The sequence below is a fragment of the Nomascus leucogenys genome, chromosome 7b (genome assembly GCF_006542625.1).
Source record: "Nomascus leucogenys isolate Asia chromosome 7b, Asia_NLE_v1, whole genome shotgun sequence".
Taxonomy (NCBI): domain Eukaryota; kingdom Metazoa; phylum Chordata; class Mammalia; order Primates; family Hylobatidae; genus Nomascus; species Nomascus leucogenys.
In genome coordinates this window covers 104,325,344-104,352,523 of record NC_044387.1, presented here as the reverse complement: position 1 = coordinate 104,352,523, position 27,180 = coordinate 104,325,344, and the positions used below count along the sequence as shown (strand labels likewise).

Here is a 27,180-nt window from a genome sequence, read left to right as displayed (position 1 = left end):
GGATCGCTTACGTCGGGTGGCCTGTAGGGGTCGTAATTCCAGCCGTGGTCATTCATTCCTCTCACCTGGTCCCACTCGGAAGACGTGCAGTCCCTGACCCTAGGCCAGGGATTTTTCCTGATCTAAAGGAAACCAGAAGATAGAGAGATGAAAGCGCGGCCTTTGGCCTCATTACGCCTGGCTGTAGTTTCACCACCTGCCTCCCTGAAGCTGAGACTCAGCCTGGGTACAGCACACGTTCCCTCTCATCTTGGTTTCCTATTAGTCACTTTCTGTGCCCAGTGGGTCATTCTCAGTTGAGTTTTCAGAGTCAGCGCTAATGGATGAGTTGGTTCTCATCTAATTTGTCTTCCTCAGCTTGCTCTCACCCCTGCACACAAGGTCAGTCTGCAGGGTCACCCTGCGCTCAGGCTAGCCCACCCCCTTCCTCCCTGCATCAGAAAGGAGCCACCGCCAAAGGTCCCCCAGCCCCGTGGGCAAGGCCAACCCCAGGAAAAGTGTCACTGAGATCAAAGGCCATGCTTTCCCCCAAGGACTTGTTCCCACAAGCCTCTGTGCCTCAGATGTATTTTCCTGGAAAAGGTTGCGTGCTTCTAAGAGAGTTAATTGGCTTAGCTGTTTTAATAAGCTCTCTTGAGACATGTATTCAACAGTTGCACACCTGTCTCACATCACATAAAATGCAGTGCACAGGGGTTATTGTTACAAGATGTGTCAAAGTTGGCAGGCAGCAGGAGCTACACTTGGAAGGGGAAACCTAGGCTCTAGGAAGTTTGGAGAAATGTAATTTTTATGGGCTCAACTCGGTGGTCCTTGGAGAGAGTTGCCAGGAAGCGAGTCTCCTTCAGGAAGGCAGTGCGCACAGTGGAAAGTACCAGAGCTAGACCCTATAGCTGGCAGGCCGGGAGACCTTGGGACATTCACTTCTCCCATAGGAGGCCTCTGTTTTCTCAGCTGTAGATGAAGGGGTTTGAGGTACGATGGCAGGTACAGCTGTGAAAGCTGTTAATTGCACAGAATGCCACATCTATGGGGGGCATCATCCATATTGTAGACGTTACAGATTTGCATATGTGTTGACAATTTTTGGTCCAAGCCAATAAAGTGTTATGAAAAAAATAAGTATATCAAAATAATTTTCTAATGGGTGGAAGTTATATGTTTTGAAGAAGAAATACCTTATCATCATCATCATTATTATTACTATTTTGCACAAAAGCCCGTGGGCTTAGTGATGGCTGTCATTGGTTGTCCTTTAAGTTCTCACTGATGCTCTATTTTCCAATCAGGATGTATTTATTAGGTTGTAGAAGAAGACTGCCCGAGATGGGAATACCCAGCAAGAGGGCAGACTCTAGACAGAGATAAGAGTGGGTCCTAAAAAATGAGCCCTAATTAAGGGCATTTCCCTGCAATGTTCCCTGGGAATGATGAGGAAACAAGACAGAATAAAGCTAAACCATGCCCTCAAAGTTGTCATGAAACCAAAATCTTACCCCAAGTCCCTGATTAATGTTTGAAATTGCAAAAGGCAGCCCATCGCCCTTGTTGCCGCCTTCCCCACAGATCCCTGAGGCAGAGATTCAGAAAGCCCTGCTTTCCTCAGTTGTGTTGCGGGGACTTGCAGGATCTCAGCTGACCAGATTCCATGCTCCCTGTGGAGCCATGAAAAGGGCCTGGAGGCAGCAGCCTGCGAGGTTGAGCACTGCTCGCCCACTTCACAGATTGAGCCTGTGGGAGATACAGGAGAGGGGCCTGCAGACTCCTGATTAGACAGCTGCCTCCTGGGATTCACACAACACTCCCCCTCCAGTCTGATTTCCATCAGATAAAGACCAGAGAAAACAAAACAAGGCTCCCACGCAAATTCACCTCGGAATAATTAACTTTGCTCCCTCTAAAACTTTGCTGAATCTGAAACTGCCGTTTCATTGCCGTTGTCATTTATTGCTGGCTGTTGCCTTTGCCAGTCATTTATTCACTCTGGGTTTTAACATTAGAGGTAAGGGCAGATGTTTTCCCTTTTGGGATTCCACCACGGAGAGACCATTCTGCAGAGATAGAGCAGAAGGATTGCACCTGTCCAGTCTCCATCCACTTGGGTGGTAGTCCCATCCCTTCTCAGAGACACATGACTTCCACCCAAATAAACAGTGTCTGCAGGACTTGCATTCAGAGCACCTCTGATGGGTGGAGATAGGACCTTCTCACCCCATTATCTGAGTCTGTAATCATCTTAGTAGATCATAATTAGGATGTCCTATTGGCCCTGGCTTCGAAGTTTCTTCCTCTCTCTGCTGTGCACATAGAGCTTTAGTTGGGGGATAACCTTGAAGAGAATAACTTATGCCACTGTCAGACAGATCTCACCTCTTACCTCCAACTGTCAACATCACTTCGGGCCCATTTGCTTCCAGGGCATTTCAGTTCCCATAGAGTACAGCTACTGCTGCCTAGTTTCTTAGTCAGGAGTCTTCAGACTTAATTCCCAGGGATTTCCAAGAGCAAGATTAGTTTTAAAGAAACCAATTCTAAGATCCTCAATGTCCATACGTATTGCTAAAGTCATCCTGACTAAAAAATGTTCTTTCCTGTTTTATGTAAGAAAAAGATACCTCTCGCCCATCAAGAATATTCCTAAGGTGCATTGCCATGGTATATAAATGCCTTTGGCACCAGACAGAGACAGATGGTTCAAAATATTGATGTAAATGTTGGTAAGTGAGTGAATCCAGTAACAAAATAACAAAACTTAAAAGATATTTCCAGTGCTTGCTTTTAAATTATTTAAGAAAAACTTAATTGAGTTGTCAGCTGAAATATTGTTTTCAAATGCATGATGATAGACCACTGTGTGATTTTGGCATTCAAAGAAGCAGTTCAAAGAATTAAATGACATTGGTACAAAAAACTCCTTCTATTTCTATATATTTATTTATGTGAACAGCTTTCTCAGCACTTACATTTAATGACTAGAAATATCATTGATTCTGAACTTGTCTCATTCTAGAAATCAGTCATATTTAACCATGAATATACAAATTAATTTTTTAAAGCACACCTATTTCTTTCATTAAGACATGCATTTCTAATAAAATGTAAAGATAATTTCTAAAATTGTAACCTTTTATGTTTAAAAATTATTTATTGAAATGTGGGGTTCTAGTTGGTACAATGCCCAGCTAAGTTGTTTTGAAACAACGTATCTCTCCAGGAACAACTAGAAAAGCTGCTGGCCTGCATGCATGTGTGCATGTGATGGACCAGAGACATGCCAAGACCTGGAGAAAGAGGTGCATCCAGCAGTGGTGCCCCATCTCTCCTTCAGTCAAATGCTGATCACAAAAGCAGCAGTTGAGAGGTCAAGAGACATGGCAGCACTATTGGATAGGGGAAAGGACAAAAATTGGAGTTCAGGGCCCACCCACCAAGGGAAAGAAATCTAGTAAACATCCCAGACTTTCAGCTGGAACAATAAAAAGCAACACCCTAGCAGTAAGAATAAGCTAGAAATAGACAAGGGGAAGCCTGCATAAAGACACAGCTGAGCTTCAAATCATCTTAATCCTTGACAATCCACTCTGGGTTAAGGTAGTCTGCTCCTAGCTAAATCCTCACCATGAGCAAAACTGTGTGCTTGCTAGAAGATGACTACATATCCTGTTAAGTGGTATTTACAATTTTATGTTTATAATATGTAGTATTCAATTAAAAAAAAAAACGGAATATAAGAAAACAAGGCCTGACTGAAAAACCAAGAGAGAGAAAAAAAGCAGAATAGACCCAAAACCACTATAGGCCAGCTGCAGTGGCTCATGTCACTCTGGGAGGCTGAGGCAAGTGGATTGCTTGAGGTAAGGTGTTTGAGATCAGCCTGGCCAACACGGCGAAACTCCGTCTCTATTAAAAATATAAAAATTAACCAAGTGTGGTGGCGGGTGCCTGTAGTCCCAGCTACTCAGGAGGCTGACACAGGAGAATTGCTTGAACCTGGGAGGGGAGGTTGTAGTGAGCCAAGATCGCGCCACTGCACTCCAGCCTGGGTGACAGAGCAAGACTCCATCTCAAAAAAGAAAAAAAAAAAAAAAAAAGAACTATGATAAAAGGCTAAATCACAAAATGGAGACCTGCAGTAGTAAATTAAAATCTTTTTTACAAACGGAACTCTAGAAATAAAGACAGAGCTATCCAGCCTCAATGCGAAGAGGCAAAAGGATGAACAAGGCAGAAAAGAATGTAAGAGACATGCAGGACATAGTGAAGGGGTCACAGCAGAGAGGGAAAATGGGGCAGAAATAATATTTGAGTAATAATAATTGAGGATTTCCCCAAACTGACAAGAAATACCAAACCATACATTCAAGAAGTGCTGTGAAACAGGAAAGAGCATCATGGATTTCAGAACTGGTGAAAACCAAAGACAATGAGAAAATCTTAAAAGAAGCCAGAGAAAATTTTTCAGTAGGGCAATAATAAGGCTGACAGCTGACTTTCCAACAAAACATTGGAATCCAAGGAGACAATGGAATGAGATCCTCAGAATGATATGAGAAAACAGTGATCAACCTAAAATTCTATATCAAGTGAAAATATCCTTCAAAAATGATAGCATAGTAAAGTGAGATAGCAACCATAGTAAACATAGAGATAGCAAACTGAGAGAACTTATTGCCAGCTAGAGAAAAGGAAATATTAACTTCTTTAGACAGAAGGAAAATGATCACAGATGGAAGCACAGAGATGGAGGAGGAAATGAAGAGTAATAGAAAGGGTGAGCGTGTAGGTAAACTTAAATAAATAATAATACTAAAAATCCCTTTTTTGGATTAAAATCCTGTAGAGAGTTAAAACACATGACAATAGAAGCACAGAAGATGGGAGAAATGTAAATTTCAGAGTTAAAGTGTTTGAATATTCTTGCATTTTCTGGGAAGTTGTGGAACGAAAATTTATATTTTAATATAAATTTTATATTTATATAAAATTTAATAGACTTTGATAGACTAATACTTCCATTTTTATCATTTCTGGGACCCTTTGCAAGGAAGAGGTTAATCAAAGTATAAAAGTAGCAAACTAATAGAGGAAGGGAAATGGCACAATAATCATAATGTGTACTTTATTCAAAAGAAATTAAAGAAGGAGAGAAAAACTATCAAATGTGTGATGGATACGAAATGTAGTTAATTGGCTGATTTAAACACCAAAATATCAGAAAATACATTAAATGTAAATTTTAATTTTTTTACTAATATTTTGTTAAATATTTTAATGAATCAGAATTTATATCGTGTTCCATTTACATCAAATTCAAAACAGGTGAAGCTAATGTACAGTGTTAGAACAGTATTCACCCTTGGGTGAACAGTGATGAGAAGGGAGCATGAAAAGGTGCCCACGCGTGATGGCCATGTTCTGTTTTCTGACACGGGTACTCAGTACACAGCTGCCTTCACCTTTTAACAATTCACTGAACAGTACCCTTATGAATTATTCACTCTTTTGCATCAATGTTAAATTTTGATAGAAATTTACTTTAAAAATGACTATCATCGGACTGGATAAAACCAAAAACTAATATAGGCTACTTATAAAGACATACAGTAAATATAAGTATGTAGAAAGTTGAAAGTAATAGCATTTTTAGAAGACACACTGCACAAAACACTAAGAGAGCTGGTGCAGCTATAATAACATTAGGCAATGTAGACTCTAAGCCTAGAATGTTTTTAAGTTAAGGACATTTCATGTTGATATCAATTTTTATCTGCTAAGAAGATGCAACAGTTCTAAATTGTAATGTTCCTAATTACACACTCTCAACATAAATAAGTCAAAAATGGGAAGCACTAAAAGGAGAAACAGGTAAATTCACAGTAATAGTGGATTTAAACACATCTTTATCAATAACTGATAGAATAAGAGAGCAAAAAGTTAGAAAGATACAGAAAATTTACATAACATAATTAACATTTTTACCTAATTGAATTTACTAGAACTCTGCACCTAGCTGCTGAATAAACATTATTTTCAAGTATACATGAAACATTTATCAAAAATGGCCATATGTTAGCCATAAAACCTTTCTCAACAAATTGAAAGGGTCTGAAATCATCAGAATGTGTCCTTTGACTGTCATGTAATTAAACAATAATCAATAATAAAAATAAAACTTTAAATCCTCATACATTTGGAAAATAACCAGACCTCTAAATAACTCCTGATTCAAAGAAGTAATTGTGAAAACTTAGAAAAATCTTGAGCTGAAGGATAGTAAAAATGCTACTTATGATGTAGTGGCATAAGACGAATGCAGCTAAAGTCCTCCTTAAAAGGAAATTAACAGGCATATAAGATGCATTAGCTAAGAAGGCCAAAAGTAACGATTTGTCTCCAATTCAAGGCAAATTTAATTATCCCCAAATATAAAGAAGAAAATCGTGATGAGCAGAAATGAATAAAATAGAAAATAAACATACAACAAAGAAAACTGACAAAGCCACATTTGTTTTCGGAAAAAAAAACTATTAAAATGGATGAAAACTTGACAAGGCTTATAAAGAAATAAAGAGAGAAGACACAAATAGCCAATAATAAAATGAAAAAAGGGACATCAACAGAGAACCTGCAGACCGTAAAAAGCCAGTAATACAGTGTGAAAATGTTACACCAGTGTATTTGAAAGCACAGATGAAACAGACAGATTTCTAGGGGAAACATCACCAAAACAGAAGAAAAGAAATAGAAAATTGGAATACTTCTATATCTGTTTTTAAATTAAATCTTTAAAAACCATTCCTAAAATAATAACCCAGTATTAGACACCTCCCCTAGTGAAGTTTTCAAACATTTAAGGAAAAAATAATAACAGTCTTACAGAAATTCTTCCAGAGAATGCATAAAGATAAATCGAGCCAGGCATGGTGGCACATACTTGTAATCCCAGCTACTTGGGAGGCTGAGGCAAGAAGATCCCCAGAGTTCAGGAATTCAAGGCTGGCCTGGCCAACATAGTGAGATACCAGCTCTAAAAAAAAAAAAAAAAAAGATAAATCACTTCCATAATGAGGTTAGTGTAATCTTGATAGAAAAATGTGACAAACATTAAAAGAAAGTAAAATTACAAGACAACCTTTTTCATGAACATAGATAGAAAAATTAGAAACAAAGTATTTGCATCCTGAATCTATCAATACATCAATAGAATAATATATGTCAACCAATTGGGTTTATAAAAGGAAAACCCAGGTTTAACATTTAAAAATCACTCCAGCCTGGGTGACAGAGTGAGGCTCCATCTCAAAAAAAAAAAAAAAAAAAATCAATCAATATCATTTACAACAGTAATAGAATGAAAGAGAAAATCATTGAGTCATTTCAGTAGACACATGAAAAGCAATTGATGCAATCCTAAACTAAGATTTATTAAAATGAAGTTGGGTAATTAGTACACTGCTCCCTTAGTGTGATAAAGGATATCTACAAAAAAAAAAAAAAAAAGACAGCAAACATCATAATGTATGGAGAAATGCGTTCGGGACTGTGGTAAGGGTGCCTCCTAGCATGACTTCTATTTAGCTTTGTACTGGAGGGTCCTTCAGGGGAGCAGAGGAAGATGACAGGGATAAAAGTAAAACAATTAAAAAGGCAAAAAACTGTCATTATTCACAGATGACTGTTTTGGAAAAACCCCAAAGAATTCACTTTTAGAATTAATAAGAGGCATTTTGATACAAATTCAAAATTTAAAAATTATTGTATTGGTATCAGCTAAAAACTGAGAAAAAATTAAAAGGTCGATACCATTTATAGTAAATTCAAATACATGAAAGATGTAAGAATAAATATAACAAAAATGGCTCAAGAACTTAATATCAAAAAGCATTTAGAGAAATGTAAAAAGACCTAAATAACTGGAAAAATATATTATGTTTATAAATCGGTAGTCTTAATATTTTATCAGTTTTCTCAGAATGGATCTACAGATTCACTGTGATCCCAATCAAAATCTCAGGGGTGTGTGTGTGTGTGTGTGTGTGAACTGACAGGTTGATTCTAAAATTTATATGAAATGCAAAGACTCAAGAATAGCTGAAACTATTTAGAGTCAGATGAACAAAACAGGAAGATTTACTCCATTAATAGATACAGACCTATTTTAAACTACAAAAAGTAAGACAAATTGTATTTCTGCAAGAATAGTTAAATAGACTAAGGGTAAAGGTCAGAAATTCCTGAAATAAACCCATAAACATATGATCCAATATCTGATTTATGACAGTGACACTGCCGCAAAGTGTCACTATAAAAGATAGTCTCCAAAAAATTATGATAGATCAATTGGAGATTTTATATATATATATGTGTGTATATATATGTATATATGTGTATATGTATACATCTTCTGACTCCTATATATGTGTGTGTATATATATATAAATATATATTTATATATATACACATCTTCTGACTCCTATCTAATACCATATATGAAAATTAATTCTAGGAAATTCCTGATGGATTGTAGATCTAAATGTAAAATGGAAAACATAAGGCTTCTATGTTTAGAAAAATTTGGATCTGAAGAAAGAAAACATAGGTGGATATCTTCATGACTTTGGATAAGAAAAATATTTCTTAAGCAGGAAAAGAAAGCACCAACAATATAGAGAAATGACTGATGAAGTAGTCCTCAAAATTAGAAGCTTCTCTTTATGAAAAGACATTATTAGGAAGGGCAAAAATAATTACAAAGTATGAGGTAATAAAACAAACAACAAGTTGATATCTGGAATATATGCAGAATTCCTATAAATGAAAAAGAAATATTCAACTCAATAGAAAAATATGGAAGAGATTTGAGCTGACACTTTACATAATTGGGTATCACAATGGTCAATAAACATATATAAAGACATTCAGCCTTGTTAGCAGAAAAAGAAAAGCAAAATAAAACTACAACGTGAGAACTCGTCATACCCACTGTGATGTTATTTTTACGTGTCAACTTGACTGGTGGAGGGGTCCCCAGATTATATATCATTTCTGTGTGTCTCTGTGTGTCCCCCCACCCAACAACAGTCACCGGAGTGTGATGTTCCCCTTCCTGTGTCCGTGTGTTTTCATTGTTCAATTCCCACCTATGAGTGAGAACACACGGTGTTTGGTTTTTTGTCCTTGCGATAGTTTGCTGAGAATGATGGTTTCCAGTTTCATCCATGTCCCTACAAAGGACAGGAACTCATCCTTTTTTATGGCTGCATAGTATTCCATGGTGTATATGTGCCACATTTTCTTAATCCAGTCTATCGTTGTTGGACATTTGGGTGGGTTCCAACTCTTTGCTATTGTGAATAGTGCCGCAATAAACATATGTGTGCATGTGTCTTTATAGCAGCATGATTTATAGTCCTTTGGGTATATACCCAGTAATGGGATGGCTGGGTCAAATGGTATTTCTAGTGCTAGATCCCTGAGGAATCGCCACACTGACTTCCACAATGGTTGAACTAGTTTACAGTCCCACCAACAGTGTAAAAGTGTTCCTATTTCTCCACATCCTCTCCAGCACCTGTTGTTTCCTGACTTTTTAATGATCGCCGTTCTAACTGGTGTGAGATGGTATCTCATTGTGGTTTTGATTTGCATTTCTCTGATGGCCAGTGATGATGAGCATTTTTTCATGTGTTTTTTGGCTGCATAAATGTCTTCTTTTGAGAAGTGTCTGTTCATGTCCTTTGCCCACTTTTTGATGGGGTTGTTTGTTTTTTTCTTGTAAATTTGTTTGAGTTCATTGTAGATTCTGGATATTAGCCCTTTGTCAGATGAGTAGGTTGTGAAAATTTTCTCCCATTCTGTAGGTTGCCTGTTCACTCTGATGGTAGTTTCTTTTGCTGTGCAGAAGCTCTTCAGTTTAATTAGATCCCATTTGTCAATTTTGGCTTTTGTTGCCATTGCTTTTGGTGTTTTAGCCATGAAGTCCTTGCCCATGCCTATGTCCTGAATGGTATTGCCTAGGTTTTCTTCTAGGGTTTTTATGGTTTTAGGTCTAACATGTAAGTCTTTAATCATTTTTAAAACCCAGGTTCTTTTTTTTTTTTTTTTTTTTGAGACGGAGTCTGGCTCTGTCCCCCAGGCTGGAGTGCAGTGGCGCTACCTCGGCTCACTGCAAGCTCCGCCTCCCAGGTTCACGCCATTCTCCTGCCTCAGCCTCCCGGGTAGCTGGGTCTACAGGCACCTGCCACCACGCCTGGCTAACTTTTTGTATTTTTAGTGGAGACGGGGTTTCACCATGTTAGCCAGGATGGTCTTGATCTCCTGACCTCGTGATCTGCCCGCCTCAGCCTCCCAAAGGTGCTGGGATTACAGGGGTGAGCCACTGCGCCCAGCCAAAACCCAGCCTCTTTATATCCCTTGCCCATTTCAGCACATCGGCTTATCCTCATGCTTGTTGCCCTATAGTTTCAAGGCAGCAGCTGCGGGCCCAGGGATCCTGCCCTCACAACCTCCCAAACTGGAGAAGAGAGTAGCTTGGCCAGCAGCACACCTTGTCTTTCATGAGAAAGCAAAGCTTCCCACCCTAAGCTCTGCACCCAATCTCAATGCCACTTCTAAGTCAAATGACAATTCCTACCCACAAGGGGACCTGAGGACGTGAGGAAGTTTTCCTCTTTACATTCTACAAAATAGAAACAGAGAAGGGAGTTTGGAATCACTTCAATCAACCAAAAAAAGTCTGCCAAACCAGTCATCGAAATTGTGTCCTTTCTTCTATTTTGTTGTATTTACTTCTACTCTTTTTTGGACATAAACCTGCTTTAAATACTTCCAAAAGGAGATCATCCGTTATATACTATTTTGTAGCTTTTTTCTTTCAAAATATGATGTCACTAAATAAAATGGCATAATTATTTTAATGCCTGCATATTACTTCATTATGTGGATATGCTATGACTTAACCATACCTCTATTATCAAATGTTTAAATTGCTTCTCAGTTTTATAAATAACGTTGTAATAAAGATGCTTGTATATACAACTTTATCTTTTAGAGTATGTTTCTGGCAGTGCTTTGCTAGGCAAAGCATGTAGACCATAGAAGTTGTCTGAGTTTCATAACAACCTGAGTCTCAGTGGATGACAGTGACCCCGAAATCCATGTCTAGGCGTATTTTCAAACATAGGTCTTGATCCATAGTGGATGGGAGTTCACTTGATCCATAAGTTGAAACCAACTTATGGATTGCTAATAAGCGTTTTTTAAAAAACACAGAATAGAAGAAGAAAGTATTCCTGTACATTGCCTATAATTTGGTGAAATTTTGTTTCTGGTGTGTGTGTGTGTGTGTGTGTGTGTGTGTATGTTGGGAGGGTGTTTGTGTACTATGTCAGTGCATTTTGCCACAGATTACAGACAAAAAGTTTTCAAAACATTCCAATAGAGGAACGCTTATATGCCTCCTGATTTCCAGCATTCATTTCTTATTTCTTTTTCCTGTTTGAGAAGTTCTATAACAGTAATAATAATAAATTACCGTGGTGATGAGAGCATTCCTGATTTGCTTCTCACCTAAATGAAAATGCATCCCTTGAAGTTTTGAAAAATGTAGAGTTTTCACTGTTGTTAATAACTAGCCTGTCAGTGAAGTTCTCATTTCCTCTTTACATCAAGTTACATAAAGGTTTCTTTTTAATTTATAGGCAGTTAGGTTTATTGGTAGTTAATTATCATGACTAATTCCTAATTTTATTACCCATGATCAGATAGTATGCATTGTGGCCTACAAAAATTCTGCTTTTTGGAAGTTACTGAGATTTTCTTTTTGACCAGAATGTGATCAGTTTTTTCAACAGTTATATTTGAAAATAATGCACATTCTATGCTAATAATATAAGCTTTTCAATATCTATTGAATCCAGCCTATTGATACCAACATTCAAATCCTCTAGATTTGTATTTATTCTTTATGTCTTGAACTGTCATGAAAGTTTTCCACCAAGTTGCCATTTTGCACTTTATATTTCCAAGATTTCTTTGTATGTGTAGGATTTTATGATATATAAACAATCATACACATCCATAATTATTTATGTATATTTGTAGCTGCTTCAGGCTTTCAGTGCCATAACTTACTATAATACTATTGACATATCTGATTTTTAAATTTACCTTTGGGTTTTTTTTTTTTTGCCCATTCTTTTATATCTATTCTTCTGTGTCATTTTATTTCAAATGTGCATTTTGTAAATAAAGTTGGATTTTATTTCTTACATCATCTTGACATTCTTTAAAAATAGGTTAAGCACCCAGGCATGGTGGCTCATGCCTGAAATTCCAGCACTTTGAGAGGCTGAGGCAGGCAGATCACTTGAGATCAGGAGTTTGAGACCAGCCTGGCCACCCATGGTGAAACCTCGTGTCTACTAAAAATACAAAAATTAGCCAGGCATGGTGGCACATGCCTGTAATCCCAACTACTCAGGAAGCTGAGGTGGGAGAATTGCTTGAACCTGGGAGGTGGAAGTTGCAGTGACCTGAGATCGTGCCACTGCACTCCAGCCTGGGCGACAAAGTGAGACTGCACCTCAAGAAAAAGTAGAGTTTAATCTATTCACAATAATTTTGAAATTAATAAATTTGGTTTTCTCCTTTTTTATTCATTCAGTATTAATGCTTACTGGTTGCTTCCTTTTATTCACTTGTATGTTCTTTGAAATTGGATCAATTTTGTATGTTTTTTTCCTTGATGACTCAAAAGCTATGCTGTTCTGTATATTCAAATCTTTTAAATCAATATCTAGAATGAAACTTCATATATTGACTATCCCTTCCCTTCATCAACAACGAAAATGCTTTCTCTTCCTTCCCTGGCACTCTCTCCCAATTTTTGTTGACATAATTGGGAACTTTAGACCCAGATTATTACATTAAAAATGCTAAGTATACACGTTATTCTTCCATAAAATATTTTCACATAACTACCTTAATAGTTATCACTTAGGCTTAACGATTTTTCTTTTATTTATTTTGATACGGAGTTTCACTCTTGTTTCCCAGGCTGGAGTGCAATGGCAGAATCTTGGCTCACTGCAACTTCCACCCCCGGGGTTCAAGGGATTCTCCTGGCTCAGCCTCCCAAGTAGCTGGGAATACAGGCACACAGCACTACACCTGGCTAATTCTATATTTTTAGTAGAGTCAGGGTTTCACTTTGTTGGCCAGGCCAGTCTCAAACTCCTGACCTCAGGTCTTGCTTTTTTATTCAGTCTGACCCACCTCTGCCTTTTAAATAACATATTTAGTCCATTTATTTTTTATGTAATTATTGATGTTTTGGAGTTTAAAACTCTCATCTTCATACTGTTTTTTTACTTGTCTTAACTGTTTTTGTTCCTCTGTTTCTCCTTTCCTGTCTTTTTTTCACTAATTGAGTACTTTTAGAATTCTATCATATCTTCTTTATTAATCTTAGATTTTATTGTGTTTTTTTCCTAATGGTTATTCTAGACATTTCAACACACATCTATAACTTATTTACATCTACTTTAAAATAATATTCACAAATGATATGTTTTAAAATTTTATTATATAATGCAATCTGTCCACATATGCACTTTTTATATTCTTATTGTCATATGTTTTACTTTTACCTATGTTGTAAAGTCCATAATATATTGTTGTCAATTTTGATTTAGTCAATAATCTGTTTTAAAAATGTATTTTATGTTTAAGCTTTCTCACTGACAGTTGTGCCATCTATGGATCTGATTCTGTTGATTATTTTTTCTCTTAATTATGGGGCACGCTTTACTGTTTTTAGCATGTTTCATGAATTTTATTGTATGTTGGGCATTGTGTGAGAAAGAACAATAGAGATAATATGGTAAATAATATTTTCTTCAGAAAGACCATATTTCTTCCTATTTCATTCCTCTAGGGTGGCATCCAAATCAATCTAATCTGTAGTTGAGCTGGGTCTGGGCTTTCTTGAAGATTTAGTTAGATTCATTTTTCCACTAGTGTCACAGGTGAGAAATGATAAGGACGATCACTTTAGCAAATCTTGCGATTTGTCCAGTGCTTTACATAGAGAATTCATGCTGTCAACTTCCTGGGTCACTGAGGAATTCTTTTTCTCTCCAGCATTATCTACAGCTTTCTGCAAGTTGGAAGATTCCTTTCCACTCTCATGTATGTCCTTAGTCTTTGATAAACTGTTGCTTTGCACTCAGTGAAGAGTTTGTGTACTTTGGGGGAATGTCTCTTGATTCTCCTATCCTACCTTTAGCCTAGGTAGCCACAGTAGGCTGCTGCCGTGATGTTTGGTTAAGTTAAAATTAATTATTGTTTTTGAAAATAAAGAATTCCATAGCACTGTAACAACAGCTCCACTTTGACACATACTGCATCTGCCTGTACTATAGAATTTTACATGTAAATAATAAAAAAATAGTTTGTATTCTACTTTAACCTGAGGCAAGGGTAAATTTCTCAGGTGAACTATATTACTATGCCAGTGTTAAGTCCAGATTCATTTTATTTAAATAAAAGTATTAAGAGAACATCTGTTTGATAACATTAACAAACATATTTATTGTTGCTCATACCAAAAACACTTATAGGTTTATATTATGTGCGAACACCAAAAAAGGATGCGTTTCTTTTATCTGCACAACCATGGTCATACTTGCATCACTTACAATTTACATACAGATGTGTCAGCGATGCTAGAAGCAGACACCTGGTCACATTGTACATGACTGTTAAACTTTTAAAGGGTGGGTGTTATCTTATTTGCTTTGGGGTTTCTGGCACTGAGCACAAGGTGGATACAGAAAAAATAGCTTCGAGAGAGCAATAACAATTCACAAATCACTTTCAACAGATAAAACACTGGTATCTAAAGTGATACAGTCATTCAAGATTCCACTGACATTTCTTACTCTAACGAATATTTTCCTGGAAGTCATGAGCAGTATTTATTTCTGGGTCTCCTAGCCTATTTTTCCCTCTCAAGAAACACGTTTCAGAAAAGGAAGCTTCCTGCTTTTCTAGTTCTGTCCCAGTTATTGTAGGGGCCCTTGCTCTCCCTGAACCCAATATATCAAGCAGAAAGCAATAGGGTCTCTCATGATGCACCCAGGTCTTGCTATAGTATGCCAGATGAAGGGATGCTTTCTGGAGGCTGCCCTATCGTCTTTTAAATCAGCTGTAACCAGCTGGCAGATGTGCCCAGGGGTGGGGTTGATGTGCTTCCCGACAGAGACTCCTTCCTCCTTTCCTCCTGTGCTCCCTCTTTGGCCCACTTATACTTACCTCACTTTGGAAATCATTTTCTCTGGGCTATAAGAAAGAGCAGCATCTGGTCTCCTGGCACCATTGTATGGCATTTTATAGTACTTACAGTTCTCTACACATACAGTATTGCTCAGAAGTTCTCTGAACCTTTGGTCAAGCTGCTGTCTTTGCCTGGGACATCCTCCCAACCCACCTGCATCCCATTGCCATGGCTAAATCTACAGAACTGAGCCCAACATTGGGACCTGAGGAAGGCTTTCAGGAGGAAGTGATGCCTGAAGTCAGTGCCCTTCATCTGATTCCCACAACACCCAGGAAGTATGCACCTCACTTGAGACTTCACATACCACACTGCTTTCCTGTGTCCCCTCCCACTAGACTAAACTCTGGGATGCTCCCGGAAGGAGACCCTACCAGACCCATTCCTGTTTCCGGTATGTCTGAACACAGTGACTAAGTCATAGTAAATGCCCAATAAATATTTACTCAGCTAGTGGAAACCGAGATGGGCACATCCCTCTCCTGTTCTATGTTCCCTAATATGGATGGGTGTCTCCTCGGCAGAGCAACTACTTCTACTTGTCCAGGAGTCTGGGGCAGAAAAGCTGAGTCTGTTCACATCAGAATGAGTTTGATTCTTTCACTCTGTTTTGGGCCGGGCGAGGATACAGCTCAGACCCCATTGCTTGAACTCACGGATTTTTAGCTTGCCAATTTGGCAGAGTACCTCTAAGTCCAGTTAGCTTCTGTATAATGCCACAGGATAGTAAAATATTTATTTTATAATCCTCTGACTAATCAGATACTACCTAATACTTAATTCTAGAAGAGGCAGAGCTACAGTAGAAGACTTTGTTTTCATGAAAGACTTAGATTCATGAAAAATCTATTGAAGAAACTTTCAATTGAAGTATTTGTATATATTGATTAACTGTGTTTTGTTTCAAATTGGGAAAGACGGTTGTGGTGTAATTTTTGCCAGTCTCTGATGTGGGATGCCAGTGTTGCATAGGAATGACATTTGAGAACCTCTGCTCCAGTTATGCAAAATTGCAGTTAAATACACCACCTATTAGCAGTAAGTTATTTTAGTTCATAAAAATACACAACATTTTTATTTTTGATTTTGACTAATGGTGTTTGCTTCCTGAACTAGGCTCGTAACTTGACCTTGCGTATTGAAGAGAGTAACTATTTGCCATCTTTTTCCTTCTCAGGCTGTGAGGTTGAGATTCTGGGTGTCAGACCCACCTACTGCCTAGAATATAAAAATGTCCCAACGGATATCAATTTTGCCAATGCAGTCAGCGATGCTCTTGACTCCTTCAAGTAAGTGTCCCAAACTCTAGCCACACCATTTTCTTCCTTGTTTCCAGGACTGATCATGGATGCTAAAGTGAATTAAGAGGGCTTGGTGGAGGTGAAATAATGCCAGAGGGTTGGTGAGCATCTTGCATGGTGATTGCTAACTGCTAGTAGGGAGTAATTGTGAGCAAGTGATTTCAGGCAGGGGCAATCTCTGGAAATGTTGAACTGAGAGCAGGAAAATCCCTAAGGGTTTGAACCTCCTTTTTTTATGTAGTTAAACAACGGAAAAACAATATAAATGTCATCATTTCCCTAAGCATGATTCAGTGAACAATTGTGTCTCTGAAGGTACTAATAAGTATTTGGCAAAAAGGTAGGATATGTGGCCAAATAAGTTTGGGAAAATTGCCTACCCTACCCCCTTCTTGGAAATGTACAAAATGCATGGGCATATTAGAACACAGAATCTGTTTTTTCCCTCCCACATGGAACCATGACACACAATTTGAAAAACGTAGGAATTAGTAATGCTGTCTTGTATAGCACACAAGAGTCTGTCAAGGACACTGATCAAGACAGTTCAGGACAAAGCCTCAAGTCAGTCTCAGAAATCTCTGGAAGTGGAAGTCAAGGTGGGAGTCCAAGTGGGAGTTTGCATTAAGTAGAGATCAGTAATCGAGAGGTTACAGATGCTGGGGGCTTTTGAGTTTCCAGGAGTGGACTTGAGGTCACTGTGGCCACTGAATGGGTGTCCTCTGTGCGTCAGGCAGAAGACCCGCCATAATCAGAGCAAAGAGACTGGGGACAGGACCTTCTTCCCCCCAAGAAAAGAAGCCTGGTTTCAAGCTGGGCATATCTGAGAACCAACATACCCAGGCACAGTGTACAGAGCACTAGCACGAGCCATATCAAAGGGCCTGTCACTAAGACTGCCTCAGATACAGAGCTGACCAATCATTAATTTTCTTCTTGCCACGCCCCTCTGACACCACGGTGAGCAGCAGCCACCCCCACAGAGCTGTGAAAGCAGAAAACAGCACCGTGCCTTCACCGCTTCTTAGAATGATTCCACTTCCATGAAACTTATCAAGAGGGTCCAGGGAGGTGGGGGCACATAAAGGTTCATGCTCTCATTGACAGGTCGGAGAGAAAACAGGTTTAAAATACACAGAAATGGAGAAATAATTGCCCATGAGTGCTGGAGAACCACACAAGCACGAGCCGGGATATTACGCTGCAGTCTAGTTTTGTGCGAGTGAAGCAGAACAGCACAGCACGTGTAGCAGATGAGTGGGGCTGGCCCTTGGACATTGCTCCATGTCTAACCAATGCTGTTTCCAACATATCCAGAATGCCAGCCATCCCCACAGGCCATGGCTGTGCCAAACATGAAATTTTGGATTAGAGTTGCCATACAAATACCTCCAAATAACCCAACAGTCTGTTTGGCAATGTCATCCTTTTTGCATTCATCTTATCTTAACAGCTGATGGATTGTCACTCTGTACCGCCCGGTGATTCACAGATGGGTGAGCACAGAGCGCACAGCCATGAGAATCCCAGGTTGGTGCTGGCCTACTAGCTGGCCAGTCTAAGCAGACTTCCCTGCCCTGAGAGACACCAGCATGCAGCGGGGAATAAGTGCTGGGTTCTATTTCCTATCGAGAAGCTATGGAAATGCATCTTTACCTTGGAGAACATTTAGGAATGGGGAAGGTTTTGGTGGTGGTGGTGGTGGTGGGGTATGAGTGTGTGTCTACCATAGGTATTGGGTTCCACCAGGAAGAAAAGGCTACAAAGAACCAGAAGCCCAGGTAAGTGTCCCCAGCTAGGCCTCCACCTAATGTGCCCTGGCATTACCATACTGCCCAGCTCCACATATTTATATTGTGGTCTATGTAGACGGCCTTGAGCTCCATGGGTTGACATTCACATGGTCTGCAATAAGAATGATGCCCCTGAAGCAGTGAAGGCCTGGGTCGGATGGAAACCAGGTCAGTGTAATTGTCTCATGGGGTCTTCATATTGCCAAAGTTAACAGGGCCACCAGAAACAGCCCCTTTGGGTAGTAGGTGGAAAGATGGAGACCTACTATCTCTAAAGCTAGGAAGCTCTTGACATGAGAGAAAGAAAAGAATAATAATAGGCTGGATGATACTGCCTGTGGAAGACAGTGAGATGACTTGGGCCTCCCCTGAAGACACAGGAAGCCCCTCCTTCAGCCAACCTGTGTGTTATTATTAGATCATGTCTCATCACCTTCTTACAAAGAAGAATAAAGGCCTGAAAGTTGTGGGTCAACAGTTTTCTTTGAAAGAAATCTAACCTTTGTGCCCTTCAGGAATGAGGTGAGTGAAGAAGATGTCCAGTCTAGAACAGTCTAGACCAGTCAAGAGCACTTTGCCCATAGTAGCTTGTCCATGCAATCATGTGGCTCAAAGGAATCATTAAGTCTCTTGGTATGTGTGTCTAGCAAAGATGTAGGATTATTGGTCTGTCCATCAGAGACCCCTAAAAGAGGAGCATGTCTAGAACGCCACAGCTCACCTCTTGACTTCTGTTCAGCTCTACTGCAAATTCCTAACTATAATTTGAGGAGCACTTGGAGTTTTCATACATGAGTGTCCAAACATGCACACACATTTCTCCAAGTCACTACAAGACTCACAGAGTGTCTTTTTTAATCCACTTTGCTATTAGCTTGAGAGGCAGAGAGAATGGAACTCAGGACAGATGGGCTTTGACAGAAAGCAGGAGAGGCTGTTAAGATCTTGAACACAGAGGTCTGCTCAGGGACATTCAGCAGAGGATCTAGGTCAGCCTGTGGTAGGAAAGATAATCCCTCGCCCAAGTTTGATCCAGGCATTGCCTTCCAGTGCTCGTAACACATTACTGACTCCAGACATATCCTTGTGAAATGCTACCTTTGAACTTGGACAACTTCTAGAATAGGGAAAAGAGGAGGGAAGGGAATTAGTGCTTTAACAGCCATCGGCTAGTATTGTGTCAATGGGCTTGATTTCCAGTAACCCACTTGGTTCTCATGTCCACGGTATTGTGTAGCCATTGCTCTGCCCACCTTACAAAAGAGGTCACTGGCTCTCTGAAGGTTACATACTTCTCCTTGGACCTCACAAGCCAGCTAGGGGTGGAGCCAGAGCCCAGCTCTTTCCACAGCGGCTTAGGGCCCAGTCTCTGGAGGCCTCCTGCCTTGGGGACGCGGTGCCTGAGAACCACTCCAGGGTCAACTCCTCAGTCCTCCACCCTGGTCTCTGCCAGCTCACACCTCTAAGACACTCTGAAATTGAGACAGTGACAGGGAGTCCAGACGCACCTCTTTGCAAGTGTCCTCTTTGGGGCCATCCTAAGGCCTGGGGTTCTGCAGCCTGCTCAGGTGTCGTGTGTCTGCAGCCTGCAGCCCAGGCACTGGAGCCGTGTGCCTCCCACCACACATGGGCACTCTGCAGGCAGCGCCCCACACACACGGCCCTTTACCCTGGCTGAAAAGGAAGCAGAGTTTGTGATCTGCATCACTTACTCCCATCCTCCTGGAAGTCCTATTTGCAGGATATTCGTGGTTCAGTGGGCAGGAAAAGGTGCACGGTGCTGAAGCTGAAATAAGCCTTGAATGGCTCATGGGGGTGGGTGGAGGAGAGCAGGGGGCAGTCACAGTGGCCGGGCAACTGCCTCCAGGCTTGTATAGCAGACTCACTGTGCAGCCTCACAAAAGTGTCAGTCAGGAAACAACTTGGCTGCAGGAAAAGTGGACACAGCCATAGGCTGTGTATAGATATAGTCCTTTGTCAAGCTCCAGGCTACTGAAGACAGCTCTAAAGGACTGCCTTCAGGATCCCAGAGCCTCAGTGGTGCCTGGACTAATGAAGGAATGGATGACACAACTCTTTCCATGGGCCACCAGGAAGCCAGTTCCCCTGTCCTGGCCTGGTCCCTCCTCCCTGTGGAGTACAGGGAAGAAGGAGCAGGAATCAGGCTGGGGCTAGGAGACTGGCTCCTCCTCCCTGCTCAGCCACATACTCAGGAAAAGCGATCTAGGGCCACCTGGAAGGAAGAGAGAAATGGGAGGCATTTCTTCCCCTCCCCTCCCTTTTACTATGTGCCAAGTGCTTTATACACATCAGCTTGTTTAATACACCATGTTACCCTTTGAGTAGTGTATCAGTTCGTTCTCGTGCTGCTAATAAAGACATACCTAAGACTGGGTAATTTGTAAAGGGAAGAGATTTAATTGACTTGCAGTTCTACAGGGCTGGGGAGGCCTCAGGAAACTTACAATCATGGCAGGCAGAAGGGAAAGCAGACACGTCCTTCTTCACATGGCAGCAACAAGGAGAAATGCCAAGCAAAAGGGGGGAAAGCCCTTTATAAAACCATCAGATCTCATGAGAACTCACTCACAATCATGAGAATAGCAATATCATGAGAATAGCCCCCATGTTCCAATCACCTCCCACCAGATCCCTCCCATGACACATGGGGACTATGGGAGCTACAATTCAAGATGAGATTTGGGTGGGGACACAGCCAAACCATATCAAGTAGGTTTTTCAGATGGGGAAATGGAGGCTTGGAGATAATCTTGCCATTCATCTGAGGCTTCGAGGTTGGTTAGAAGAGAAGCCAGAGTTTGATCCCAGATTTGTCTAGTTCCAGTGACCCTGTCAAAAGAGATTTTTCAAAATTAAGACTTGTCACATGCTCAGTACATCTGGGTATGAGGAATATGCCAAGGTTCAATGTAGTTTCTTGCTGAGGGGAACCAGGAGCATGACAAAGTTGCTTATAAGGAGAAAATGAGACACACACACACACACACACACAAAAGAAACAGACGGATGGAGAATGATGAGGGATAATTATTGTTTGATGCAGATATGCTTAATAATATAGAGGTTAATCAAACCATAATGTTAGAGCTGCTTTCTCCATCAGACAAAAATAATTTTCATCTTATCAGTTTCCTACAAGTTAACAGTTAGGTTTCTAGAGTCTGAACTCCAATCAGTAGTTCAGTCTGGTGACTCAAGCAAGCTTATTAGACAGTGCTCACCACGGCACTGAGAAGACAGGCAATCATACTGTAGGCTTTATTTCTAAGTTTTGGATCATTTTTCTTAACAGTCACCCACTTTAGTAAGAAAAATGGAAAGAACATTAAGAACTTTTTACATGGCAAAGAAATCGGGACAGAATCCTAAGGTGATGGGAGACTCAGGTGTCCCTGAAACCCCAGGGCTAGGAACCCCTTGCAGCTCTCAGGTAACTGTGCTGGGGGCCACATGTCCTTCTGGAATGGTTCCTGGACCTTAGAGCTGTCAATGGCCAGTAGTAGATGGGCAGGCATGACTACTCCTCACCCAAACAATTCATTGCAAATGAGCTGACCTGGGATGGAAACCAGATCCCTGTGGAAAACAGCTGGCAAGCAAGCATGTGTCAGCTAAACTCCAGACAGGCAAGAGGTCTCAGCCCTTGAAGATATAGGGTCCTAATGAGTCAATGAAATGTCAACGTATAATCCTTTCACAAAAGACACGTGTATAATCCCTGAATCACAAGCATCCCAAATCCAGGATTCCCAGCATCTGGGGTTGACAGCGTCCTGACCAAAAGCCATCAGGTAAATTGTCATACATAATGGCTGATGTGGAGGTTTGTGAATAGAGTAATAGCCTTGAGGAAACCAGAACAGTGAGTGCTGCACTAAGGTGAGGTATCTAACACGAAGAGACCTAGAATTAGTTCACTCATTAAACTTGAATGCAATGGTAAACTTTATTCTTGAAAACTCCTCACTATAGTAAGTCACCACTGAGTTTAATCGGATTTTTCCCTACATGTAAGCCCGCCCTGGAAGTGTGGACACCTAAACAGATGCCGTACTGTGTGAACAGGCACATCTGAAATGCTAAATGTGCACGTACCTAAAGCAACGAAATGCTGAAGCTTATCCAAAGGACAGACTGTACGGAAGCTTCAGTATGTTCAAAGATTGTGAATTCTGTGTTCAAAGACTGCAAAGAATTGCTCGGGACCAGCGATTCTTGGTTCAGTGTGTGTTTCTCCCTTGGAGATTTGACCTCATTTATTTTAGGGTATTGGCTTTGCCTGGCCCAGGGACAAGGTTTCGGGGGGTGCGGACACCTTCACAGAGTGCTACGTGGGTGATAAGGCAGCAAGCTGGCGGGGGCCTCCCTCACCTATGCCTCTCTCCTCTGTCCCTCCAGGAGTGGCAGGGCCGACCTGGCAGCCATCTACCATGAGCGCATCGATGTGGAAGGCCACCACTACGGGCCTGCATCCCCGCAGAGGAAAGATGCCCTCAAGGCTGTCGACACTGTCCTGAAGTACATGACCAAGTGGATCCAGGTGACCTGAAGCAAAGACACGTGGCCTGGCCTTCTCTCTGTCACCCTCTGTTTGTCTCCTCCACAGTCACTCCTGTCAACATCTTCCCTCTTACTGCTAAAGGCCGACTGGGCCTGCACAGGCTTCGATGAGTCCCTTGGCTTCACACGATGCCTCCTGCGATACCAAGTGATCCTTTGTTCCACAGCCGGGCCAGTGAGAGAGACTGACCTGGGTGTGCCTTCTTGCCTGGCTCAGCTGGAGAGATACCCAGCTCTGTGGAATCCTAATAAGTTTGGTAGCAGCTTGACATGTAGACAGGGTTCCAGTCCTGATTCTACCTCATGCTTTTGCTGAATGACTACAAGTGTTTGGTTTTGTTTTTACCTTTGCTTTCCCTTCCTGTGCTTTATCCTGTACATCTGTAACATGGGCACGTGATAGTTCTCAAACCAGCACACAAGTTTGTTGAAAGGAGAGCCAAAGAAGATGCAGAGGGTCGACCTTAAAAAGCTGAAAGTGCTGTGTAAGGTGTCAGCACGAATTGAACGGGACTGAGCCTCACAGTCCCCTCGGCAAAGGGCTTCTGTTGTGGTTTTGAACTGGGTCTCCCCAGGGCAAAATAGTAGATGATTAAACACAGAACCGAGGAGATAGCCTTTCTCCTATCATTTGTAGTTGACAAGGTTTTCTGAGAGCACGAGCCTCTCTGTTGGTGCCATAATGACTGTCTTTTCCCACCCCACAGGAGCGGGGCCTGCAGGACCGCCTGAACGTCATCATTTTCTCGGATCACGGGATGACCGACATTTTCTGGATGGACAAAGTGATTGAGCTGAATAAGTACATCAGCCTGAATGACCTGCAGCAAGTGAAGGACCGCGGGCCTGTTGTGAGCCTTTGGCCAGCCCCTGGGAAGTACTCTGAGGCAAGACAGCCCCATGGGGGTGGAGGGGGCCATGTGGGCCTCCGTGTGTTGCCATTTGCACTGTGTCCTTTCCTTGTAGTTTTTTTGTTTGTTTGTTGTTGTTGTTTGTTTCTTTTTTTGAGGTGGAGTTTCATTCTTGTTGCCCAGGCTGGAGTGCAATGGCATGATCTCGGCTCACGGCAACCTCTGCCTCCCAGGTTCAAGTGATTCTCCTGCTTCAGCCTCCCGAGCAGCTGGGACTACAGGCATGCACCACCACACCCGGCTAATTTTGTATTTTTAGTAGAGACAGGGTTTCTCCATGTTGGTCAGGCTGGTCTCGAACTCCTGACCTCAGGGGATCCACCTGCCTCTGCCTCCCAAAGTGCTGGGATTACAGGCATGAGCCACCACACCCGACCTTTCCTTGTAGTTTTGATACTGACATACAGAGCAGTGTCAGGAGCTTGGATGCTGGAGACAGATGACCCTGGTTTGCCTCTCACTCCCTGAGGGAGCTCTATCAAGTCTCTGTTTTTTCTTCTCTGAAATGGGCATGAGCATACCTACTCCATTAATGTCATGAGAATTAAATGAGATCACGGAAGCACCGTACAGGCCCTCACCAGGGCTGTTTGTTTGTTTGTTTGTTTGTTTGTTTTTGAGACGAAGTCTCGCTCTGTCGCCCAGGCTGGAGTGCAGTGGCGCAGTCTCGGCTCACTGCAAGCTCCACCTCCTGGGTTCACACCATTCTCCTGCCTCAGCCTCCCGGGTAGCTGGGACTACGGGCACCAGCCACCATGCCCGGCTAATTTTTTTGTATTTTTTTTTTTTTGTAGAGACGGGGTTTCACCATGTTAGCCAGGATGGTCTCCATCTCCTGACCTCGTGATCCACCTGCCTCGGCCTCCCAAAGTACTGGGATTACAGGCGTGAGCCACCGTGCCCAGCCTAGGGCTGTTTTATTACTGGCCCAAACGCAGCACTTCTCAGGCACATCTGGGGAGCATCAGCAGCATCCCTAGGCTGCCCTTTCTCAGGAAGGAGGCTGCTGCCAGGCTGATCCGTTTCTGCTGGGGAGCAAGAGGGTAAAGAATGAAGGGAGCTGAGGCTGTATGCAGTGCCCAGCTTCTTAGGTCCGGAGCCCCCATTCCCAGCTCTGTGTTCAGCTGGAAGCCAGACAAGCTCCCCACCCTGGCCCCTCTGCCTCCCTGTAAGTGAGCATGGTGGTGTTGTCATAGCTGCCTCCTGGCTGCTGTGAGGGATGTGGAAGCACGCTGAGCCCACTGCAAGGACAGTGTATGTGTCGGTGACCACGATGATCCCCACCAGAGGGTGTGATTGAGTTCCCACAGTGCCAAGATGGGGGACAAAGCTCTGCTCCCCACAGTCACTGCCCTGCACCAGGGATGACTAGACCTCTGCTTACCCTGCTCTCAAAACAAATATTCTGCCTGGCAGTAGCTGGTGACCTACCCTGAGAAGGGAGGAGGAGCAAGTGGCACCTTCTGCTGGCTGCTTGTCCCCCGAGTTCCTAGTCACTTCCCAATATGGGCTTTGTGGCTCGTCCCACTCCCAGATGAAACTGATCGGGGCAGGAAGCAACTGTCTTCCTGGGGGCAGGTGACTTGCTGCCCCTGGAGGTTGCCAACCACAGGGTGCCAGGAGTAGGTCCTGGCCAGCCTGCTTTCTCTCTGCATCCTCACTGCAGCGATACAATTGGCTCTGAACAGTCATTAGTAAGGATGAAGCACTGGTGGAGGCCAGGGTCTCACCTCTTTAGCCCAATCCTTCTGCAGATGCACCCTCCTTTCCTTAAGAACTCCGGATTTCCTTAAGTAGAAAATCATAACTCACGGAGCCGTCAGAAACCATCCACTAAATTATTTTACAGAGTTGAGTTGATAAACTCAATCTTACATTCAATTATGCCCAGGAATATATGCCTGATTTGGCTAAAGTCCAAGTCAACATCAGTCAGTCGATTTTAATTTTAGCCATAGATATTTAAGTGGCTGCTACTATTAGAAATATGTACAGGGCCAGGCACGGTGGCTGACGCCAGTAATCCCAGCACTTTGTGGGGCTGAGTGGATCAACTGAGGCCAGGGGTTCAAGACCAGCCTGGTCAGCATGGCGAAAACCCGTCTCCACTAAAAATACAAAAATTAGCTGGGTGTGGGAGTGGGTGCCTGTAGTTCCAGCTACTTGGGAGGCAGAGGCAAGAGAATTGCTTGAACCCAGGAGGCGGAGGTTGCAGTGAGCCAAGATCTTGCCATTGCACTCCAGCCTGGGTGACAAGAGCAAAACTCCATCAAAGAGAGAGAGAGAGAGAGAGAGAGAGGGAGAGAAAGAAAGAAAGAAAGAAAGAAAGAAAGAAAGAAAGAAAGAAAAAGAGAAATATGTACAGGGCCACACTGTGGCTGAAGCCTATAATCCTAGCACTTTGGGAGGCTGAAGCAGACAGATGTACAAAGTATGTACAAAGTTTGCATCTTCATCTTGAAATTAGCAATGTAATTAATGGCAAACAATTATTAGTGCTTTAAAGATTCATGTGCAGGTAGGATGGGTTCTAGGTCAAGTTGAAGAACAAATCTTCTTTTTGGATCTTTGCAATATTTAACATTGAGTAGACCAATTTCTTACTTTCCTTTTAATATCAGCATGGGAGTTTTGACATAAATAATATTAGAGCATGGGCGTTTTGACATTATTATAAAATGAATAAGGTGTGAAGGGTAATGTTACAGCAGACCCTTTATACTCAGAACACTTGAGAAATAGGACATTACCATTACCTGGGACACCTGTATGTCGTTCTCAGACCCAATCCCCCTTTTTGCCCCCTCAGAGGAAACCACTGTCTTAAATTATTAAAACTTCTGTTTACAGTTTTACCATATATGCTGTTTAGTTTTGTAGTTGCTCAAACTATAATAAGAAATATAGAATTGGAATAATTTTGCCTGTATTCTTCCGCAAATTGCTTTCCCCCACCCTAAAGCTGAGATCCCTGAGAGTCTTCCAGGAGTGTTTGTAGCTATAATTCATTCATCTTCAGTGCTGTAGAGTATTCCATTGCAGAACCACACCATGGAATTCTTTCTCTCTCCCACTATTGCTGGGCATTTGGGCTGTTCCATTTTGCAGGGTTCATTCCTCCACATGTCTACAGGTGCACAGGCTTGAGGGATTTCACTCTATTCCTCAGAGTCAACTTCTTAGGTGAGAGAGTGTGAGGATCTTCAGCCTTCCTGGATAAAGCCACCTTGCTTTTTGAGACAGACAGAGTTTTTTGT

At 41.8% G+C, this 27,180-nt stretch overlaps 1 protein-coding gene across 1 annotated transcript in view; it reads left to right on the top strand.

The window, feature by feature from the left end:
• The window catches only part of ENPP6 (ectonucleotide pyrophosphatase/phosphodiesterase 6), a 169,828-nt gene that overhangs the window by 110,311 nt on the left and 32,337 nt on the right, over positions 1-27,180 (top strand). Inside the window, exons 3-5 of the mRNA XM_003271470.3 lie at positions 16,515-16,626; positions 22,851-22,992; positions 23,720-23,899. Of these exons, the coding sequence (XP_003271518.1) occupies positions 16,515-16,626; positions 22,851-22,992; positions 23,720-23,899 (434 nt within the window). The remainder of the gene's footprint in view (positions 1-16,514; positions 16,627-22,850; positions 22,993-23,719; positions 23,900-27,180) is intronic.